This window comes from Heteronotia binoei, chromosome 5 (assembly GCF_032191835.1).
Source record: "Heteronotia binoei isolate CCM8104 ecotype False Entrance Well chromosome 5, APGP_CSIRO_Hbin_v1, whole genome shotgun sequence".
Lineage (NCBI taxonomy): Eukaryota > Metazoa > Chordata > Lepidosauria > Squamata > Gekkonidae > Heteronotia > Heteronotia binoei.
In genome coordinates, this window is record NC_083227.1 from 94,066,936 (window position 1) to 94,088,252 (window position 21,317).

Here is a 21,317-nt window from a genome sequence, read left to right on the forward strand (position 1 = left end):
GCATATCTCATTTGCATATACCCCAGGATCTGCGTCCAGCAGGGAGAGAACTCCCCACTGTATGCAGAGCCTGGCTGGAGCTGGAGGTTCAGGAGCTGCACTCCTGTGAGCTCCTGCTGAATTGAAGCCCTGAGAAAGGCTACCTCTTTTGAAAAACCTACATACATGTTTTTATTAGGAGATAGGTTTGCCCTTTTTGAGTCTAGAATATTATATATAGCAGATGTTTGTTATTTCAATGTGCTGATACAAATTGTTTTGTTGACACCATCTTGAAGAAAATCCAACTTGAATCTTATGGGCATTGATGTCCCTAACCTTGCACTATGCTAGAACATTGTCCAGGAAACATCATGCATTTTACTGACAGAAACCTTAGAGTATGTAGTGTTTTGTGTGACCAGTTTGGAGAAGCTCAGGCCCCTAACTTATTTCTGCACATGTTCCAGGCTGTCAGCTGCAGAATTTGAAGCTGAGAGTCTAGGATTGGATCTTGTTGAAGGATATCCAATGGGAAACTGAGTGTCCATGAATTTCCTGAATGTACATCCATTTTGATTACCAAAGCAGCACTTAATACCTCAAAAAATTATACATTAGTTCTCCTTGTGAGATCACCAAGTATCACTGGTAAATTGGTGATTATAGGCAAATTAAATGCTTTCCCCATTAGAGTACATTAATTCTATAAGAACTTGGAAAACTTCTTGTCCCTTGGTTTAAATATTAAACAATTAGAGATCTGTTTTATTACCATACAATAATCCCACATTCTCTTAATTCACTGGCAAGTTAGCTGTTATTTCTTGCCTTCTCTAATCATCAGTTCTACCTTCAGGTTTTCAGCTTCACCATGCACAAGCTCTTTGTCAATAAGCCGTAGGTTGTGCAAATTGACAATAGAATCTGCAATTATTCGAGCTGTCCTCTTCTGATAGCCTCCAGATGTCACCATCAAGATAGGAATTTTGTGTTTTCTAGCCGCTCTGAATACAATTTCATCTCTTTCAATAATTCCCTGCATATTTACAACAAAAAAGAGATAATATGACTACTGGATTTCATTTAATTTATGAAGCTTCAATTTCTAGGTTTCATAATATTCTATGCCTGAGAAAAGAAAATATCATTATTGATAATTCAAATAGGGATTAAACACCTTAAAGAATCTGAAAGTTATGAATTACACTTTTCCAGGTCTTTTTTTCTGTAGAAAAAGCCCAGCAGGAACTCATTCGCATATTAGGCCACACCCCAACATCATCATTATTTCACACGGCTTTTTTGGTAGAAAAGCCCAGCAGGAGCTCATTTGCATATTAGGCCACACCCCTTACACCAAGCCAGCCATAACTACAGCAGTGACTATACTACAGCAGTGACTATAAGACTGCTATCCGCAAACCAAATATTCTAGAAAAATCTAATTAAAATCAGTTATGCAGATTCCTGGTTAGGTCAGCAGAAAGCACATTCACATATTTGTTAGACATTGATTTAAGCCACTGTAACAGATATCAAGGACAATCCTCCAGTGTCTCATAGGTTTTCCCACTTTTTCCGTTAAAATGCTAGAAATCTGGTTTATGTGATTTTGTTGTTCAATCTCCATTTCATCGTATAATCATAAAAATTCCACCAAATATATTATGAATGGCCCAAAGAGATTTTGGCTGACAGCATCACATAATTGAAATACTGATAGGTCCTAAACCATGTGGGGCAAGAAGATATCACTAAATAAACAGGTTACTTACCTGTAACTGATGATCTTTGAGTGGTCATCTGTGCAGTCACACACATGGGTTTTCCGCCTTGAAACGAACCCGACCTCGGAGAATTCAAAGCTAGCCTAGGCGTTTATTTTGGTGCGCATTCCCTCTCGGTCTGGGGAACAGGCATCCACTGCGCATGCCTAGAGCGAGGGGAAGGCGCTCCAACCATCCAGTTTCTTCTAGCCGCTTTATAGAGAAAATAGTTAGTAGAGAAGAGAATAAACCAGCAGCGGGGAAGGCTGGGTGGGCATGTGTGACTGCACAGATGACCACTTGAAGATCATCAGTTACAGGTAAGCAACCTGTTTATCTTCATCGTGGTCTCTGTGCAGTCCCACACATGGGTGACTGGTAAGCTGAAGTGCACGGAGGTGGGAGCTGGTTCTGTAATAGAAAAATACATGTTAAACATGCATAAAAGTAATAAGAAGTATAGTACTCACAGGGCATTGAGCTGGAGCCGTCAGTCAAAAATGGGGCGAAGTACAGCCTGCCCAAAGGATACGTCACGTCAAGCAAGAGTGTAGTGCGTGGCAAATGTAGATGGAGAAGACCAGACCGCAGCAGCACAGATGTCCTCCATCAGGACGCCTCCACAGAAGGCTGATGACGTGGAGATGGTTTGAGTGGAATGAGCTCACAAGTGTTCAGGGACGGGTTGTTTAGCCAATTTGTAGCATAAGGCAATGGTGGCTACAACCCACTTAGAAAACCTCTGGGTTGAGATTTTGTATTCCTGCTTATGTTTTCCATAAGCCACAAAAAGTCTAGAGTCCTTATGGAAAGTATGTGTCCTCTCAATGTAGAAAGCGAGGGCCATTTGTACGTCAAGATTGTGTAGGGCCCATTGCCCAGCGTCACTTGGTTTTTGAAGGTGGTCGACCTTCCGAGATAAGGTGAGACGACTTTCGGCAGGAAAGCAGGGTCAGGTGTAGAACCACTCTGTCATGGTTGAAGACAGTGTAAGGGGGGTCTGTCCAAAAGGCACAAACATCGCTGACTCTCCTGCCAGTAAGTGCCACCAGTAATGCCATCTTCCAAGACAAGAGATGCAGTGGAATGGATGCCATCGGCTCAAAAGGGGGTTTCATCAGTTGGCTGAGGACAAAACTCCATGTGGGTTGCAGTTGAGAAACTGAAGGTTGAAGATATAGGATGCCCTTTAGAAAGGCTTTTGCTGTAGAATGAGAGAAGACAGTGCGTCCTTCAACATGTGGATGAAGGGCTGAAATAGCGGCCAGTTGAAAATTTAGAGAGGAGTAGGCTAGGCCTGAGTTCGACAGAGACAAAGTGTAGGTGAGAATCTGGGCTATAGAGGCTGATTCAGGAAGGAAGTTATGTTGAGCAGCATACGTTGCAAAGCGCTTCAACTTTTGAAAGTAGGATTTTCTAGTGAGAGGCTTTCTGGCATTAAGAAGAACATGTTGGACTTCTGTGGGAAAATCTAGAAACTGATTCTCCAGGCAGTTAATCGCAGAGGTCCCGCGTCATGGTGTAGGACTTTGCCGTTTTGTTGCGAGATCAAGTCCTGAGCTTGGGGAAAGCAATGAAACACACTGTTTGAGAGGAGGGTGGTGAACCATGGTTGGCGGGGCCACCAGGGAGTGATGAGGATACTGTTGCTCTGGTCCGGTCTGATTTTCTGAAGCGTCCCGACCACAAATGGAGAAAGGCATTTCCCGCAGATTGTGCGGATGGAGGACCCCGAGTGTAGAAACGTGGGCATTGAGCATTGTTCGGAGAGGCAAAGACGTCTATGGCTGGAACTCCGAATGTCCTGAAAACTGTTCAAAGATAGCTGCGGTTGAGGGTCCATTCATGGTCGTTCACGAGGTGATGACTTAGTGCATCCGCTTGAACATTTGGGATTCTTGGCAAGTGTATGGCTGTTAGGAATATGTTGTGAGCAATGCTCCAATGCCAAAGGGCTAAGGCCTGTCTGCAGAGGCAGACAGAAGCAGTGCCTCCCTGGCGGTTGATGTAAAACATTGTTGCCATGTTGTCTGAGGTGACCTGGATGTGTAGGCCGTGGAGGGACGGTAGGAATGACTTGAGTGCTCTCTGGACCGCCAAGAGTTCCAGGCAGTTGATATGAAGGGATTTCTCGTAGGCTGTCCACTGACCTTGTACCATTAGTGTGCCTTAGTGGGTTCCCCAACCCCATCTCGAGGCATCTGTGGTGACAATGGCTGATGGAGGCGACTTTGTGAACAGCATTCCACCAGAAGATGATGTTCCAGTGTTCACCATTCCAGTGATGGAAGAATGTGGTGTGGAACGGTGAGTAAAGTCATTTGGTGTTGTCGATGTGGGCGGAACGTCCGTATGAACCATAATTGTAGAAGTCGCATGCGGAGCCACGCAAAGCACAGGACAGCAGTTGTGGCAGTCATAAGCCCCAGCATGCACTGAAAGATGAAGGCTGTTTGAGTAGGGTAGAGGCCAGTGACTGAATGTGATGGACCCTGTCTGCAGGAAGGTAGGCCTTGTGTGGTGCCGTTGATAGGCGTGCACCTATGAATTGGATGTCCTGTGTTGGGATCAGATTGGACTTTGTCAAGTTGACTTGAAGACCCAATGAAGACAGGAGAGAGAGAGTGGTTGATATGTCTTTTTGAAGTTGCTCTTTGGATTGGGCCACAATGAGCTAGTTCATCTATGTAAGGATATATGGAATTTTTTTGTTGGCAAAGTGTCACCCCCACCACCGCCATTCACTTTATGAAGACTCTTGCTGCGGTCGATAGGACGAAGGGAAGGGAGCGGAACTGGAGTGCTGGTCCCCAATGGCAAACCTTAAGAATCTTCTGTGGTGATGGTTGATGGTAAGGTGGAAGTAGGCATCTTGAAGGTCTATCAGTGCCATCCAAGCATCTTTTGGAATTAAGGCGATAATAGACTGCAGGGTAATCATGCGGAATTTTTTGTACAGAATATGGTGATTGAGCTTGCAAAGGTCCAGTATTGGACGTTGTCCTCCATCTCTCTTTGGAACCAGGAAGTATCGGGAATAGAACCCTGTGCGATGGAACTGCGGTGGGACTGGTTCTATGGCTGCCTTGGCCAGCAAGGCAGTGATCTCTTCCTGGAGAGGGAGGGATGGAGGAGTACGTATGAAACGATGGAGCCTCGGGAGTGAATCGAACTCTATGGTGTAGCCCCTGTGGATGATCGCCAGGACCCAGGAATCCGATGTTATGGATTCCCACATGGGGTAGAAAGGAAGCAGTTTTGTGATGCTGGATAGATGTTGAAGAGGAGATGGTGTTATGAAGTCAAAGAGACTGTTTTGAAGGAGTCGTCTTTTTTTGCGGTCTGAGCGCGAGGTCGTTGATGGAAGTGTTATTTAGCTGGTAGAACTTTGCGCTTCCAGCAGTCAGCCTGTCTAAGTGAGCGGGGACGTTTATAAAAAGATGATTTCCAATCTCTCTGTCTATTGGGCTAAGGTTGTTGATTGACCCCTAATCTTTTAGCCCTTTTTCAACTGTCATCGACAGTGGTCAGGATGTCATCAGCTGTAGCATTAAAGAGGCCCTGTGTCATGGGTGCTGGGGACCCTGCAGAGGAAGTTGAGTCTGACGAGGAAACTGTGCCCCTGCCACCTGCACCAGTGCCCCTGCCTCCTGCTGGAGAAGATCCCAGCCCCCCTGCCTCGCCCTCTCGGGTGGCTCGTGTGCGTGACCGCCTCCGGCAGGACCTCAGGGATCGGAGGAGGGCGGCACGCTCACAAGCAAGACGCTCCCTGAGCCCTGAGTTCTGAGAGGATTCTGGCCCTCCTAAGAGCAAGGATGCTTGAGTTATGACAGGATCCTGGCTGCCTCCCTGAGCCAGCAATTAGCCCAAACGGGCAACAGCCAGCAGAGGGCTATATAGCTGTGGGCTTTGGGAGGAGGCTTTGTGGAAGCAACTAGTCATCTCCCTGACATCCTAGCATCCACTCCAGCTTGACTTTGGTTCCTGACTCCCTGACTTTGGCTTTTGACTTCTGGACTCCCTGACCTCGGCTTCTGGACCTCGGACCTGCGATACTTGTACACTGATTTGGATTTGGCGCCTCAGACCCTCCTGCTTACTGGCTACAGACCTCGGACTGCCTCTGGACTTTGCCTGACCCGGCCCCAGCCGTGACAGATTGCTTCCACCAGACAAACACCCACTCCACAGGATGGATGCTGAAGCAAGTGAAACCACAGAACTACTAGCTGCGCTCCAAGCCCAGGTACAGCAGCTAACACAGGCAGTAGTGCACTTGCAGCAACAACCTGCGGCCAGTGCTCCAGCCAAGTGCCCAGTTTCCCCACCTGACAGATTTGGGGGTGCCGTGGAAGAATTTCCTGCCTTCCTAGCACAGTGTCGGCTGTACTTTGAACTGAGAGCACGGGACTTCCTCAATGACAAGACAAAGGTGTGTTTCATCATCAGTCTGTTAAAGGGGCAGGCGGCCAAATGGGCCACACCCTTGCTGGTCGCATCCTCTCCCCTACTAACTAATTACCAAGGGTTTGAGGCCCACCTGTCTGCTGCTTTCTCTAGCCCAGTCCAAGCAGCCACAGCCAACCGGAAGATCAGGGCACTGAAACAAGGCAAATCTTCGGTGGCTCAGTATGCCACCGAATTCAAGCTCCTGGCCCAAGACTTGGCGTGGAATGAGGCTGCCCAGATGGACCAGTTTACCGAGGGGTTGGCAGAGGAGGTCCTGGATGAACTGGCCAGGGTGGAGCCACCACCCACGCTTCAACAACTTATCACCCTCTGCCTCCGCATCGATGGCCGCCTGGAAAGTCGCCGCCAAGCCAAGACCAGAGGGCGCCAGCTCCCTGCGCCGTGCCACTTGGCTCCTCGCCCATCCTCAGCTCGTACCAGCGCCGAGGACGAGCCTATGCGGCTTGGAGCTGCTCGACCCTGCCTGACCCCAGAGGAAAAGGCCAGACGCCGCACACAGAACCTGTGCCTCTACTGCGGCACGGCAGGCCACTATGCCTCTGGCTGCCCTGCTAAGCATCAGATACCCGGGCCTTCACCGCCACCGCCGCCAAAAGGGCAGCCCCAGGCGTAAGTGGACCCCCCAGCCTGGGGCGACTAGCTGGGTCCTCCGAACAGCGGGCTGATACCCCGGGCCCGTTCCTGCTACCCGTCAAACTCCGTCTGCCTGACGAACGCTGGCTGTTCGTGTATGCCATGCTGGACTCGGGAGCAGCCCACTGTTTTATAGATGCCGCCTTTGTAAAACAGCACCAGATCCCGGTGCAGACAAAAGAGACTCCGTCGCTGGTGGAGGCTATTGACGGGCGCCTCCTCCGTTCTGGGCCTGTCACCCAGGAGACCTGTCCCATCACCTTCCACGTCCAGCAGCACCAAGAACAGCTGCAGTTTAATGTCGCCCGCATGCCTCGCTTCCCACTGATTCTGGGCCTTTCCTGGCTGAAGCTGCACAACCCCATCGTGGACTGGGCCCAGCAGGAACTACGTTTCCAAGACCCATGCCCCCATCTGACTCCTCCCACCACTCTGGCAGCTGGCATCCCGAGTGGTGGTCCTCAGCTCCCTCAGAAGTATGCGGATTTCGCCGATGTCTTCGAAGAGACGGGAGCGGATCAGCTTCCCCCTCACCGGCCCTATGACTGTGCCATTGACTTGGTACCTGGGGCACCACTCCCGGTGGGGCGTCTGTACCCAATGTCGGAGCCTGAGTTGGCCGCTCTGCGAGACTTCCTAGATAAGAACCTGAAACGCGGCTTCATCCGACCCTCAACCTCTCCCCTGTCTGCTCCAGTCCTCTTCGTGAAGAAGAAAAGTGGGGAGCTCCGGCTGTGCAATGATTACCGGGCCCTGAACAAGATCACCATCCGCGACCGGTACCCTCTACCACTGATCCCTGAACTCTTGGATCGCTTAAAGGGGGCCCAAATCTATACCAAGCTGGACCTCCGTGGAGCGTACAATTTGGTGCGCATACGACCTGGAGACGAATGGAAGACCGCATTTGGGACCCGGTACGGGCAGTACGAGCACCTGGTGATGCCCTTCGGATTGACCAACGCCCCCGCTGTCTTCCAGAGGTTCATGAACGACATATTCCGGGACCTGCTCGACCGCTTCGCAATCATATATCTAGATGACATCCTAATTTACTCCCGCAATCCTGCCCAGCACGCCGAGCACGTCCGCCAGGTCCTGCAGCGCCTACGAACCCATGGCCTCTACGCCAAGCTGGAGAAGTGCGACTTCGACCTGCGCTCTGTCGAGTTCCTCGGTCACATTGTGTCCCCGCAAGGGATCCTCATGGACCCGAAAAAAGTAGAAGCGGTCCTGACCTGGCAGGCTCCTCAGAATCGCAAAGACCTGCAGCGATTCCTTGGTTTTGCCAACTACTATCGGCAATTCATCCCGGCCTATGCCTCCCTGACAACACCCCTGACTCAACTACTCCGCCCCAAAGAACCCTTCTGCTGGTCCCCAGAGGCCGATAACGCCTTCTCCACCCTGAAGACCCGTTTTGCCACCGGGCCACTCCTGAGATACCCTGACCCCCAGCTTCCCTTTACGGTGGAAGCTGATGCCTCCAACGTGGCCCTGGGAGCAGTGCTGTCCCAGCGCGAGGAGCCGTCTCAGCCACTCCAGCCCTGCGCCTATTACTCACGCCAGCTCACGGCTGCGGAAAGGAACTATACCATCTGGGAGAGGGAGTTGCTCGCGATCAAGGCGGCTTTTGAGGTTTGGAGGCACTACCTCGAAGGGGCTCGCCACCCTGTTCAAGTGCTCACTGACCACCGGAACCTAGAGCACCTCCAGACCACCCGCCGTCTCAACCAGCGCCAGATCCGGTGGTCCCTATTCTTCTCTCGCTTTGACTTCCGGATCTCCTACATCCCCCATACCCAGAACCGGAAAGCAGACGCGCTGTCCCGGAAACCGGAATACGCCCCTGCTTCAACTGAGGCCGTGCCCGCTGCTCCCATCCTGCCGCCCTCAGTATTTGCAGCCACCTCCACTTCACCCACACTCATGGAGGACATTCGTGCTAGCCAGGCCAACGATCCCTGGGTCCAGCAACACCTCCAGGCACTCCAAGACGACTCAGCAGGCGAGTTCACGACTCGAGGCGGTCTCTTGCTACACCGCGAACGCCTCTATGTGCCGCCCGGGCCCTTGCGGGCAGAAGTGCTACGCCTGACTCATGACTCGTTACCCGCCGGGCACTTTGGACAGCATAAGACCACCCACTTGCTGACGCGAGAATTCTGGTGGCCACGAGTGCGCTCCGATGTTGCCCGCTATGTCAGCTCCTGTGATGTCTGTCGGCGGGCCAAAGACGTCCCGGCCAAGCCCTCGGGGTTGTTACAGCCCTTGCCCGCACCCTCAGGACCCTGGGACACCATCTCGATGGACTTCATTACAGAACTCCCACGATCCAAAGGTCAGACTTGCATCTTGGTGGTCGTCGACCTATTTACCAAGATGGCCCACTTCATTCCGTGTCCGAAACTTCCCACAGCTCAGGAGACAGCCCAGCTCTACCTGCAACACATCTTTCGTCTGCACGGACTCCCAGCCCACCTGATCTCAGACCGGGGCCCCCAGTTCTCCTCTCGGTTCTGGCAAGCCCTCCATTCCAGCCTGGGTACTCGAGTGCACCTGTCCTCAGCCTACCACCCACAGACTGATGGTCAGACAGAGCGCACCAATGCCACGCTAGAGCAATATCTCCGCTGTTACACCTGCTACCAGCAGGACGACTGGACCAGTCTGTTGCCTCTAGCGGAGTTTGCATACAACAACGCGGTCCACTCGTCCACCCAAATGACCCCGTTTGCTGCAACCTACGGGTACCACCCTCGGTTCTTCCCGGCGATCCTGCCACCCACGAATGTCCCCGCCGTCGAGGCCTACCTGCAAGAACTCCGCGCCAGCCAAGACTTGCTCCGGGAGCAGCTACAGCGGGCCAAGGAAGCCTATAAACTGGCTGCGGACCGGAAGAGGCAGGAAGGCCCCCCAATCCAGCCAGGGGATCAGGTGTGGCTCTCAACTCGCTACCTGCGCTGGCCTGGTCGGTCTCACAAGCTGGATGCGCGGTTCATTGGACCCTACCCCGTCACGGACCAAATAAACCCCGTCGCCTTCAGGCTCCAGTTGCCACCCCACCTCCGCATTCACCCTGTGTTCCATCGCTCCCTCCTTGTTCCAGCTGCACCCCCTGACCCAGCTCGGCCTCCTTGCCCACCGCCGCCACCACCGGTGTTGGTGGATGACGAGGAAGAATATGAGGTGCGCCAGATCCTGGACTCCCGGTACCATCGTGGAGGCCTCCAATACCTGGTGGACTGGGAGGGATATGGCCCAGAAGACCGGTCTTGGGAGCCCGAGGACAATCTTCATGCCCCGGACTTGGTGCACCGGTTCCACAACGACCACCCCGACCTTCCAGGTCCCTCGACGGAGGGGGGCCCTGGGGGGGGGGATAGTGTCATGGGTGCTGGGGACCCTGCAGAGGAAGTTGAGTCTGACGAGGAAACTGTGCCCCTGCCACCTGCACCAGTGCCCCTGCCTCCTGCTGGAGAAGATCCCAGCCCCCCTGCCTCGCCCTCTCGGGTGGCTCGTGTGCGTGACCGCCTCCGGCAGGACCTCAGGGATCGGAGGAGGGCGGCACGCTCACAAGCAAGACGCTCCCTGAGCCCTGAGTTCTGAGAGGATTCTGGCCCTCCTAAGAGCAAGGATGCTTGAGTTATGACAGGATCCTGGCTGCCTCCCTGAGCCAGCAATTAGCCCAAACGGGCAACAGCCAGCAGAGGGCTATATAGCTGTGGGCTTTGGGAGGAGGCTTTGTGGAAGCAACTAGTCATCTCCCTGACATCCTAGCATCCACTCCAGCTTGACTTTGGTTCCTGACTCCCTGACTTTGGCTTTTGACTTCTGGACTCCCTGACCTCGGCTTCTGGACCTCGGACCTGCGATACTTGTACACTGATTTGGATTTGGCGCCTCAGACCCTCCTGCTTACTGGCTACAGACCTCGGACTGCCTCTGGACTTTGCCTGACCCGGCCCCAGCCGTGACACCCTGACCATCAAAGGGTATGTCTTCAATTTTGAATTTGATGTCCGGTTGCAATGATGCAGAGTGGAGCCAGGCGTGCCGGCGCAGGGTGATGGATGTGGCCAAGGTTCTGGATGAACAGGCAACAGCGTGACAAATTGAGTTAATCTGCTGTTTGCTGACTCGGGAAAGCTCTTGCAGGATTTGTGATGCTTGCTTCTGTGCATAATCAGGCAGAGAGTAGTGAGTTGAGACATCAAATTAAAAGTGTAGGCTGAAAAGTATGCCAAATAATTATGGATTTTAGAAGTGGCAGTTGAGAGAGAGTAAGTTTTTCTCCCTAAGGTGTCAAGTTTCTTCCCTTCCTTCTCAGGTGGGACTGGGTGATGTGTTTGTTTGGACTTGGATGAGGAGTGCACAATCATGGAGTTGGGCGCAGGGTGATTAAATAAAAATTTAGAATCCGGTGCGTGAATTTTGTATAAGGATTCAATCCTCTTTGATGTAGGTGGTAACGATGCAAGCGTGTCCCAAGCCTCCTTTAAGCTTTCTAGATGGACAGGAAGCATAGGGAGGAAGGAGCCCGCAGGTAAATCCACATGGATTAAATCATGGACCAAATCAGATACTCTCGGTAGATCAGTGGTGAGCTTTATATTGAGAGTGTTTGCCATGTTGGTGAGTAAGTCTAAGTAGGCCTTGGATTCTTCAGATGCTGAGAGATCGACCGGCTTGGTAATATTGGAAACGGGTGAAGCTGGTGAGGATGCTGCAGAGTGAGAAGAATCCAAGTGTTCAGCTTCTGATTCCTCAGGAACATTGATAGGAGTCATAGGATGGTCGTGCAAGGGTTTGGTAGGCAGTGATACAACCTTACCTGTAGGCTGGTCCGGTTGAAGTGTGTGCTGTTTCGATGGAGCTGAGAAAGCAGATGTTGAGGGAGTCGGTGACATTAGTTTCAGTTCCTGACTAAATTCGGGGTCGATTAGGTGAATCTTCGTGGTATTGTGGGTAGTAGAGTTCATCACAGTACCGAGGTCGGTATGTATTTTCATGGTACTGAGGTTCACTGTACCTATGTTGATAGTCTTCCTCACGGTACCGGGGCTGGTGGGATCCTTCATGGTACCGGGGTTGATGGAGCTCGTGGGATGGTGACCTAGAAGATGTGTAGTATTGCCAGTGCCAACGTGGGGACAGCAATCTGGAACGAGATGGGCTACGGTAGTAATAACGATCCCTATGTCAGCTTTTCAGTGTAGCATTGAGTTGGAGACTCTCGATGAAGCGGAGAGACAGCCGAATCCTTGAAAGTGCGGGGTACTGACACCTCATGGAAGGGCGCCCAGGAGATAGGCTCAATGAGCCTGAAGTCGAGGCAAGGGTTCCAAGGACTCAGAGGCGGGGATGTCTTCCGGTAGGGATTCATGGACAGATGGAGATCTAGGTTGAATGCAGATGACCTCGTCAGTTATGACATCAGTGGGAGTCGAGAGTTCTGGAGGAACAGTCGGTGCCGTCGATACCGAAACCAAGGTAGGTGCCGCCGGATGCGAGGTCGAAGCCCTGGTATGGTCGGAGGGTCTCGGGTCCAAGGAGTGACGATCAGTCTTTGTGGATTTTGTTTGGAAGACGATTCGAAGCGGTGTTTTTTCTTGGAGTCGTCATATTTTTTGGAGTGTTTTCCAGACTTATGCTTACTGGGAGCCGATGCCACAGAAGCTGCCAATTGAACCACGTCCCTTTGCAAAGTTAGGGAAGGCTGCGAAGCATGGGACATTACAGGCCACAACGAGGACTCCAAAAGAAGACTCTTGAGTCTAGCTGCACAATTTTTCCTGGTCTGTTTCCCGAACTGGCTACAATGAACACAGGTATCGGTTCTATGGGTCTCTCCCAAACAAAAGAGGCACAAAGAATGTCCGTTGGTCAAGGAAATTTTGGTCCCACACCGTGTGCACTTTTTAAAAGTCGTTTTAAGATCTTTCCCTTCCATACGCCCGGAAAGGGGGGGGGGGATGGAAGGGGTGATAGCGAAGAAGATAAAGTCTTTTTTTTAATAATAACAATACTAGTCGGAGTGTAGAAGAAGGAGAACGGCCCATTGGACTTACCATGAGGGGTCCTTCTCCTCAGAGGTTCGGAGGACATCTCTGTGGGTTATTCCTACTGTTCCTTCAGGGAGGCAGGAACACTTTTTTCAACTTCCTGTTGGCGCCTTCGGAATAACCCCGCCCTCAGTTGTGGGACTCCGAAAGCAGTATCGTCTTCCCTCTAACTAGAAGGACTATCAACAGAACTAACAACTCGTATTTAAAATGTAAACTGTAAACTTGAACTCCGATAATACTGAAAGTAACACAGTACAAGGGAGATAGGCTGTAGAAAGAAACCTAAGGGATGAAAATGAATCTGGGAGTGGCGAGATGTCCTCCGAACCTCTGAGGAGAAGGACCCCTCACGGTAAGTCCAATGGGCCGTTCTCCCTCAGAGGTTGTCGGACATCTCTGTAGGACCTACCAGAGCAGTCCCCTTTAATCGGGTGGGCCTTCATCGCTGACCTCCCCCAGAACATGCTGCAATACCTTTCTCCCAAATGCTGCATCTGCTGATGCCATGGAATGGATCTTATAATGCCTTATGAATGTAGACGGAGAGGACCAAGTAGCAGCTCTACACACCTCTTCGACTGAAGCCCTATTCAGCAGTGCCGTGTTTGTGGAGGCACTCCTAAGTGAATGTGCAGTGATACCCCCAGGTACCTGTAACCCTGATGCCCTATATGCTTCCCTGATACAGGCCTTCAGAACTGTACTAATTGATGAAGTAGACATCTTGTCTCCAGCTCTTGGAGGAGAGATGTTGATGAACATGTAGTCAGTTTTTCTAATTGACTCTGATCTTAGAATGAAAATCTTCAAAGCTCTGTGCACATCTAACGTATGCCAGACTACCTCCTTTGGGTGTTTGGGTTCTGGACAAAAAGTGGGTAAGTAGATTTCTTGTGAGCGGTGGAACCTAGAAGCAGCCTTAGGAAGGAAGGAGGGATCCGTGCGCAGAACCACCTTTTCTTGTGGAACACGCAAAGACCCGCCTTCACTGATAAGGCCCCCAGTTCCGAAACTCGACGTGCAGACGTGATGGCTACTAAAAAGAGAGTTTTCATCCGCACCCATTTTAGGTCCACCTCTCGAAGAGGCTCAAATGGTTTCTTAGTAAGCGCCGATAAAACGGTATGGAGCCGCCAAGACGGAAAACGATGGACTGTCGGAGGGGACTTCAAGTTTGCCCCCTGCAAGAACAACTGGATGTGTGGATGTTGAGACAGCCTGAACCCTCCCACAACCGGTAAGACAGTGGACAGGGCAGCTATCTGCCTTCTTAACGTAGCTGGTTGTAACTTGGACTCTAGACCCTCCTGCAGGAACGCTAGTATCTCCGCCACAGAGGGATTAAGCGAAAAAACCTTTTTCCTACGACACCATCGGACAAAAGCCTTCCAGGTAGTGTTGTATATGAGAACTGTGGAGGGTCTTCTTGACGCTAGCATAGTGTCTGTCACCTCCGGTGAGTAACCTAGACTTCTGAATGTCTCCCGCTCAATCTCCACGCGGTCAGATGAAACCACTCCGGGTCGGGGTGCCACACCGGACCCTGATGGAGCATGTCGGGAGAAACTGGTAGCGACATCGGAAGGTCTATTGATAGCTCTGTCAACATTGAGAACCACGGACGTCGTGGCCAATAGGGAGCTACCATGATGATTTCCGCCTGTAGAACTCTCACCCTCCGCAGAACTCAAGAAACCAGAGGGACCGGAGGAAACGCATACAAGAGACCTGGAGGCCATATGGCTGTCAAGGCATCTGTCTGTTCGGCATCTGGATGGAAGAACCTTGTGAAGTACCTTGGTAGCTGGGAGTTTGTGTCTGAAGCGAAGAGATCCACCTCTGGTTGACCCCAACGCTGGCATATGAGATCGAATATGTCTGAGCTGAGGGCCCACTCGCCCTCGCAGATTTCCTGTCTGCTTAACCAGTCTGCCTGTATGTTGTCCTGGCCTCTGATGTGTTCCGCCCTTAGAGAGGCCAGATTCTTTTCTGCCCATGTCAGAATCCTTGATGCTTCCCTGTGCAACTGCGAAGATCTGGAGCCCCCCTGGTTGTTGAGATACGCCTTGGCTGTGATGTTGTCCGTTCTGACGAGCACATGCTTCTGAAGCAATTGGGTCCTGAAAGCAACCAGAGCTAGACGTATGGCTCTGATTTCCAGAAGATTGATGGGAAGCAGACTCTCGGATTGTGACCACCTGCCTTGGACTGGTTTGTCCTGAAGAGAGGCCCCCCCAGCCCCCCAGGCTGGCATCTGTGAACAGCTCTAGGGATGAGGGAGGATGGAACAATTTGCCCTGGCGAAGATGAGACAAGTCCGTCCACCATTGCAAGCTCCTCTTGACTGTTAACGGAATTATCAGATTTATAACCTTTCTCTCCATTATCTGAAGTTGAAATGGACGTAGGAACAATTGAAGAGGTCTGGAATGGAATCTGGCCCATTGAACCATGTCTATGGTCGATATCAAAAGTCCCATTAGTTTGGCAAGCAACATCAGTGGTGATGATTTGCTCTGGATGACCCTGGTAGCCAAATCCTTTATGGCCCTGGCCTTGGACAGAGGTAGAAATAGCGAATTGCAGGTGGAGTCGATCATTGCACCTAGATGTTCCAACCTCTGGCTCGGCTGAAGAGAACTCTTTTCTGTGTTCACCAGGAATCCATGTGACTGAAGACACTGAATGGCCAGAGTTGTACCCCGAAGAGATTTTTCTTTGCTGTTGGATCTGACCAAGAGGTCGTCCAGATAGGGGTGAATGTGAATTCCCTGCTTCCTCAGCTGGGCTATCGGATGGATTAACATTTTGGAAAAAACTCTGGGCGCTGTTGACAGGCCAAAAGGTAAGGCCCTGTATTGGTAGTGTTGATTCAGTACCACGAACCTTAGAAATCGACGATGAGAAGGGTGGATAGGTATGTGCAGGTAAGCTTCGGTCAGGTCTATGGAAGTGAGGTACTCCCCTGTCAAGAGAGAGTCCATAATGAATCTCAAGGTTTCCATTCTGAAGTGACGTACTTTGACGTAGCGATTTAGAAATTTGAGATCCAAGATGGCCCTCCAGTCGCCATTCTTCTTGGGTATGGTGAAAAGGATGGAATACACGCCTTTCCCCCTCTCCAACCCTGGGACCGGTTCGATTGCTCGAATGTCGATAAGATGCTGTATTGCTTTTGTGGTGACGAGAAGCTTGTGCTCCTGTTTGGGGGTAGGTGATCTGACAAATCTGTCTGGTGGAATGCGGTGGAACTCTATTGAATACCCCTCTTGTACAATTTCTAAAGACCATTGGTCTGCCTGAGAGGCCTCCCAGGTTTCTGCAAAGTGGAGTAGTCGAGCTCCCACCGGTAAGAGATTGTAGTCATGCCTGCTTGGACTTGGCCTCTCTGTCAGGCTTGTCCGTTTTGGAGAAGTTATTGCGATTGAATTTGGAGCCGAATGAACCTCTTTTGAAGGAATTCTTTGGCGTTTCCCAATTAAACTTTTTTGATTCAGAGCGATATCTGGCCAAGGAATGTTGGGTCCGAAAGGACTGGGGGCCCCTCCTTTCATTCCTCCGAATGGATTTGGGCATGGCCTTCTTTTTATCCCTAGTCTCTACTAGGATCTTGTCCAAAGCGTCCCCGAAGAGACGATCCCCCTGAAAAGGGTAAGCTGCCACTGTAGACTTAGAGAGAAAGTCAGCTTGCCAAGCCCTAAGCCACAGAAGGCGTCTAGCCACAGTAGTGGAAGCCATTGTCTTGGAGGCAAAGGTCAGTATATCTAAGGTTGCGTCGGCTGTGAATGACGCTGCCTTAAGGATGCGTGAGGCGCCCTCTAACATACGTCTGTTGTCCTCTGGTAACATCTGGAGTAACTTACGTACCCAAACAATGGACGCCCTGGAGACCAGGGAGGCCGCAGAGGACGCCTTGACTATCATGGCCACAGATTCGTACAATCTTTTCAAGATCGCCTCAGCTTTTTTGTCCAGGGGATCTCTAAGAGAACCCTGGCCGTCCTCTGAAACCAGTCCCGAGGATTGTAGAGCTGCTACTGGGCCATCCACAGTTGGAGCTTGTAACAACTCATTGGTATAGGCAGGCAGTGCATATAACTTCTTTACTAAGTGAGGAAACTGCTTAAGGGAAGCTGGCTTTTCCCATTCTGCTCTAACCTGCTTTTCAAAGTATTCTGGAAAAGGGAAGACTTGTTCAGAAGTTTCCCCCCTGGGCAAGAACTCAAGAGTTTCCGCTGGTTCTTGACTTAAACTTCTTTGATTTAGCTACCTTGGCTTCCTCATCAATAGGCCCCTCCTCAATTTCTAATGCTGAGAGCGTCTTGGCTAGGAGAAACTGGTAATCTTCCTGACGGAAGAAACAACTAGCCTGCTCAGGAATTTTAACCTCCTCCTGTTCCTCCTCGGAGAAACATTCCCCCTCTTCCCTGTCTTCCTGGTCAGAGCCAGATGCTATAGACTCAGGCTCAAAAGATAAGGACTGGGAAGACTGTACTGGGGCCTTTCGCGCTGCCTTGGTGGGCCAGGAGAAAGGACGGGGAGGATCTGAAGGAAAGGTTGGTCCTTGAGAGAGAAGCCCCATGCGGGCGCAAAAGGACCCCATTTCCTCCTGCATAGCCCTTCTAATAAAAGGCATAGCCTCTGGGTTCAGAGGGTTGCCCATTTGTACATTACCCCCGTCCTGGAAGCCTTCGATGTGCGGTTGCAGGTAGTTCCGAGCCTCCGGAGTGCCTGCTCTTGGGGGTTGGAAGGTCTGAGAGCTACGCTCTGCACTTCCAAAATGGCCGCCGCTGTTTGCTGCCGCCCCGAGGAAAGTCGCCGGGGCCTCCATTACGCGCCGTTTCTTGGCGCTGGCAGCTGACCCGTCTGCGGCCGCATCGGGAAGGGCGCGAACAAGCCGCGAAGGCAGGTCGGCTCCTTCGACGTGAGTCGGCGCTGCTAGAAGCGCGGCGCGCGACTCTCCCTCCTCGTCTGATAGGAAACCGTCTCTACTCAGGCCATTCTAAACGACCCAGACAAGTTCCCTCAGTTGTCTTTGGCCAGCAAAAGGCAGAAGGAAGGGAGGGATAAATTAGATATGGAAAGGAGAAGATATGGAAGGGAAAATGAGAAGAAGAAACAGAGAAAAAAGGCTGGGCCTAGCCTTGTGCTGCTGCTCCCTGTAGAGGCAGGAACAAAACTGAGGGCGGGGTTATTCCGAAGGTGCCAACAGGAAGTTGAAAAAAGTGTTCCTGCCTCCCTGAAGGAACAGTAGGAATAACCCACAGAGATGTCCGACAACCTCTGAGGGAGAAGGTTGTCGAGTATTGAAGGAAGCAGTAACGAAGTTGAGACGCAATCAGGTAGGACTAATCCTAATGGCGATTAAGAAGAAACTGGGTGGGTGGAGCGCCTTCCCCTCACTCCAGGCATGCACAGTGTATGCCTGCTCCCCAGACCGAGAGGGAATGTGCGCCAAAATAAACGCCTAGGCTAGCTTTGAATTCTGAGGCTGGGTTCTAATCCAGGCAGAAAACCCATGTGTGGGACTGCACAGAGACCACGATGAAGATCTTCCAATTTCTATAGAACCCTTTTTCATTGATGGTTGTACCTATCTGCCAATATTTTGCTTTTAGCTCTACATATGTGAATGTGCTACCTTTGTGGATAGCAAGAATATGTGTGTAACTGTAAAAAGCATCTTTCCTCTGAATGAGGAAATAACTTTGATTCTACCATATGCAGGTAATGTCCTAATTCCAAAAACTGACCTTTTTGTACTATATCAAAGTGTACATGTACATTACAATAATTTTTAACTTTTATTTTCCCCAAGAAATTTTCTCCTAATTTAAGGCCTGGTTCGTTTAGCAGATTTGGCCTGGATTGTTTAGAAGGTATGGGCCACCTGAGTCCAGTCCTTCTTGGCGTCTATGATGCCTCAATAATGCCAGATAACACAGTGCCTCAGTCTACATACAGAACATATAAGGAAAACTGGATTAGATGTAGATGAAGGTGGTCTGAAAATTGGTGGAACATTAATGATTTGAGATATGCAGATGATACATTACTGGCAGATAAAAGTAAAGACTTGAAACAGCAACTGATTAAGGTTAAGGCAGAAAGTGCTAGAGCAGGATTACAGCTGAACATCAAGAAGATACAAGTAATAACTAATGGGAATTTATGCAACTTTAAAGTTGATGATGAAGAAATTGAAATTGGTCAAGATTTTCTATTCCTTGGGTCCACCGTCAACCAAAAGAGAATCTGCTTCTGAGATATGGGCTAGCTTGGGCTGTCCAGTTCAGGGTGCTCATGGGTTGCAATAACTTGGAAGCAACTTGACAGCACTTAATACATACACAACAGCACTGTGTTATGTGGATAAACTGGAAAAAGGGAGAGCCAATAACGTATGTCATCTATACTCTCTGGAGGAAGGATGGAATAATATGCGAGATGAGAAAAATCCTAGGCTCATCAAGAATTGGTGTAGTTAGCTCTCTGAAAATGTAAGCTCAAGGTGTCATGGCAAAGAGAAAGGTAAATTTAATGTTAGGGATTTAGGGAAGGAATTGAAAATAAAACTGCAAGTATTGTAGCAGTGACATCATATAAATCTAAAGTGTGATTGCATACAGAGTGCTGGGAACTGTTGTAATTGCCAAAAAAGGTACTATAGAGCTAGAAAATGTACTGAAAAGGGCAACTACAATGATGAGTGGAAAAATCTTCCCATGAAAGCTTTAAGTAGGAATGATTCTTTAGCTGAGAACAATTGTACTGAGAGCAATGCCTTCTAAAAGGGTGAGCCAATTAATAGGTATAGATCTAGTCACAAAGGACAGGCACAGAGAAATTAAACCTTCAGGTCTAAAGCCAACATTCCTTTAGTACATGAAAGCAGGATTTGCAGCTGTAAAAACAAAATCTATTTAAAAGGGAATGGCTGTTCTACATGGACCTGCTGGGGACAGCATATGAACAAAAAAGAAACATAATAACCTAACATTGTGTATTTTAGCTTCCTTTTTCTTTAAAGTTGCTATAAACATAATTCCCTAACACATTTCAAGTTACAACTCTTTCTCAGATATTTTACAGGGTTTAAACAACTAGTTTACTCTTCTAAAGACAATATTGCTCAGTTTGTTGTGGTGGTATTTCTTTGATAACCAGTGGAAGAGCAAACATCAGGCACTGGCTTTTCCAGTCATGCATGTCTTGAGAACTTTCTCAGAGCATCTGGATGGCCACACTGAAGACTAAAACAACCCTTTAGTCTGCCCCTTTTCTTTTCCCTACTACATGTCTTGTTTTCCTATGCACTTCCAATGGCTTAGTTTTCTTCTAATTCAGTAATTTCTGCTAAGTCTAATCTTTCCAAAGCAATCTACACAAAGGAGAAACCATGCTGATCACAAAGTCAACAACATTTAAAATAACCAATGTGCAGATGCATGGCATTGCTATTTTGTGTCTACTGTTTATACTTTGATGCAATAAGCTGATACATTTCTAAACTTAACTATTTTTAAAAAACACAGCATTTTGTCACACCTTAACGTTTAATAAATTTACTGCAGCACAAGTTTTTGTATGTCTCCTTGGTCAGATCTGGCTCACAAAAGTTTATGCCACACACAAAAAATCATTAGTCTTTAGTGCTTAACTCTTCTTTCATTTCAGTGCAGTAGACTAACATAGCTACCATGCTGGACCTGCATTACTTTTAAAAATCTTCATTTGTCACTGGGCTTATTTTAACATGATCATTATACTTATAAAATAGTTCTAAAGACCTACTGCATGATGCTTCAAGTTTTCCAAAATATATTCACAAATTTAGCATTTGTACTGATTTATCTCAAACTTATCACTGATGGAAAAAGAAATCTGAATATCAGTCCCATATCCATGCTAAATTATAGTTCAAGCTTATTCATAACTGTCTTCCACATATGATTTCTCTGAAAAATTCAAATCAGGATTCAAAATAAAAATCAAAGAAACAAGACAAGAAGAGCTCAACTGTGAGTCAAGACTGCTTCAAACTTGCCTTTTTGCCTACCCCAAGATTTCCTCTATTTTTTTCTTCAGAGAATTTCCCTGGGCATGAAAACTCCAGACAGCAGTCCTTCTGAGATCACCTACATTCTCCTTTCCTAAATCCAGAAAAGGGGGAATTTTTGCATTCTATTTAATTCTGAATCCTGTAATTGGAGCAAGGAACTTTTCCAAATCATAGGGTGTTTTCGCACTTACCTTTTACTGGCGCGAGTACCCTCCTGACGCCGGCGAATCTGCAGGGATTTCGCACCAGAAGCGCCGGCGCACCCAGAAGCGCCGGCAACTTCCGTCGCTAAGCCAGCGCAAACGTTTTCCTGCATCTTTGCAATTTCCGTTTGCG

General features: G+C 49.4%; 1 protein-coding gene across 3 annotated transcripts in view; it reads right to left on the bottom strand.

Moving 5' to 3' along the window:
* Positions 1-710: 710 nt before the first annotated feature.
* The window catches only part of HDAC11 (histone deacetylase 11), a 126,001-nt gene continuing 105,394 nt past the window's right edge, over positions 711-21,317 (bottom strand). For all 3 annotated transcript variants that reach the window (XM_060238291.1, XM_060238293.1, XM_060238292.1), the window contains one exon: positions 711-1,018. In XM_060238291.1, the coding sequence (XP_060094274.1) occupies positions 800-1,018 (219 nt within the window). In that variant the 3' untranslated portion in view covers positions 711-799. The remainder of the gene's footprint in view (positions 1,019-21,317) is intronic.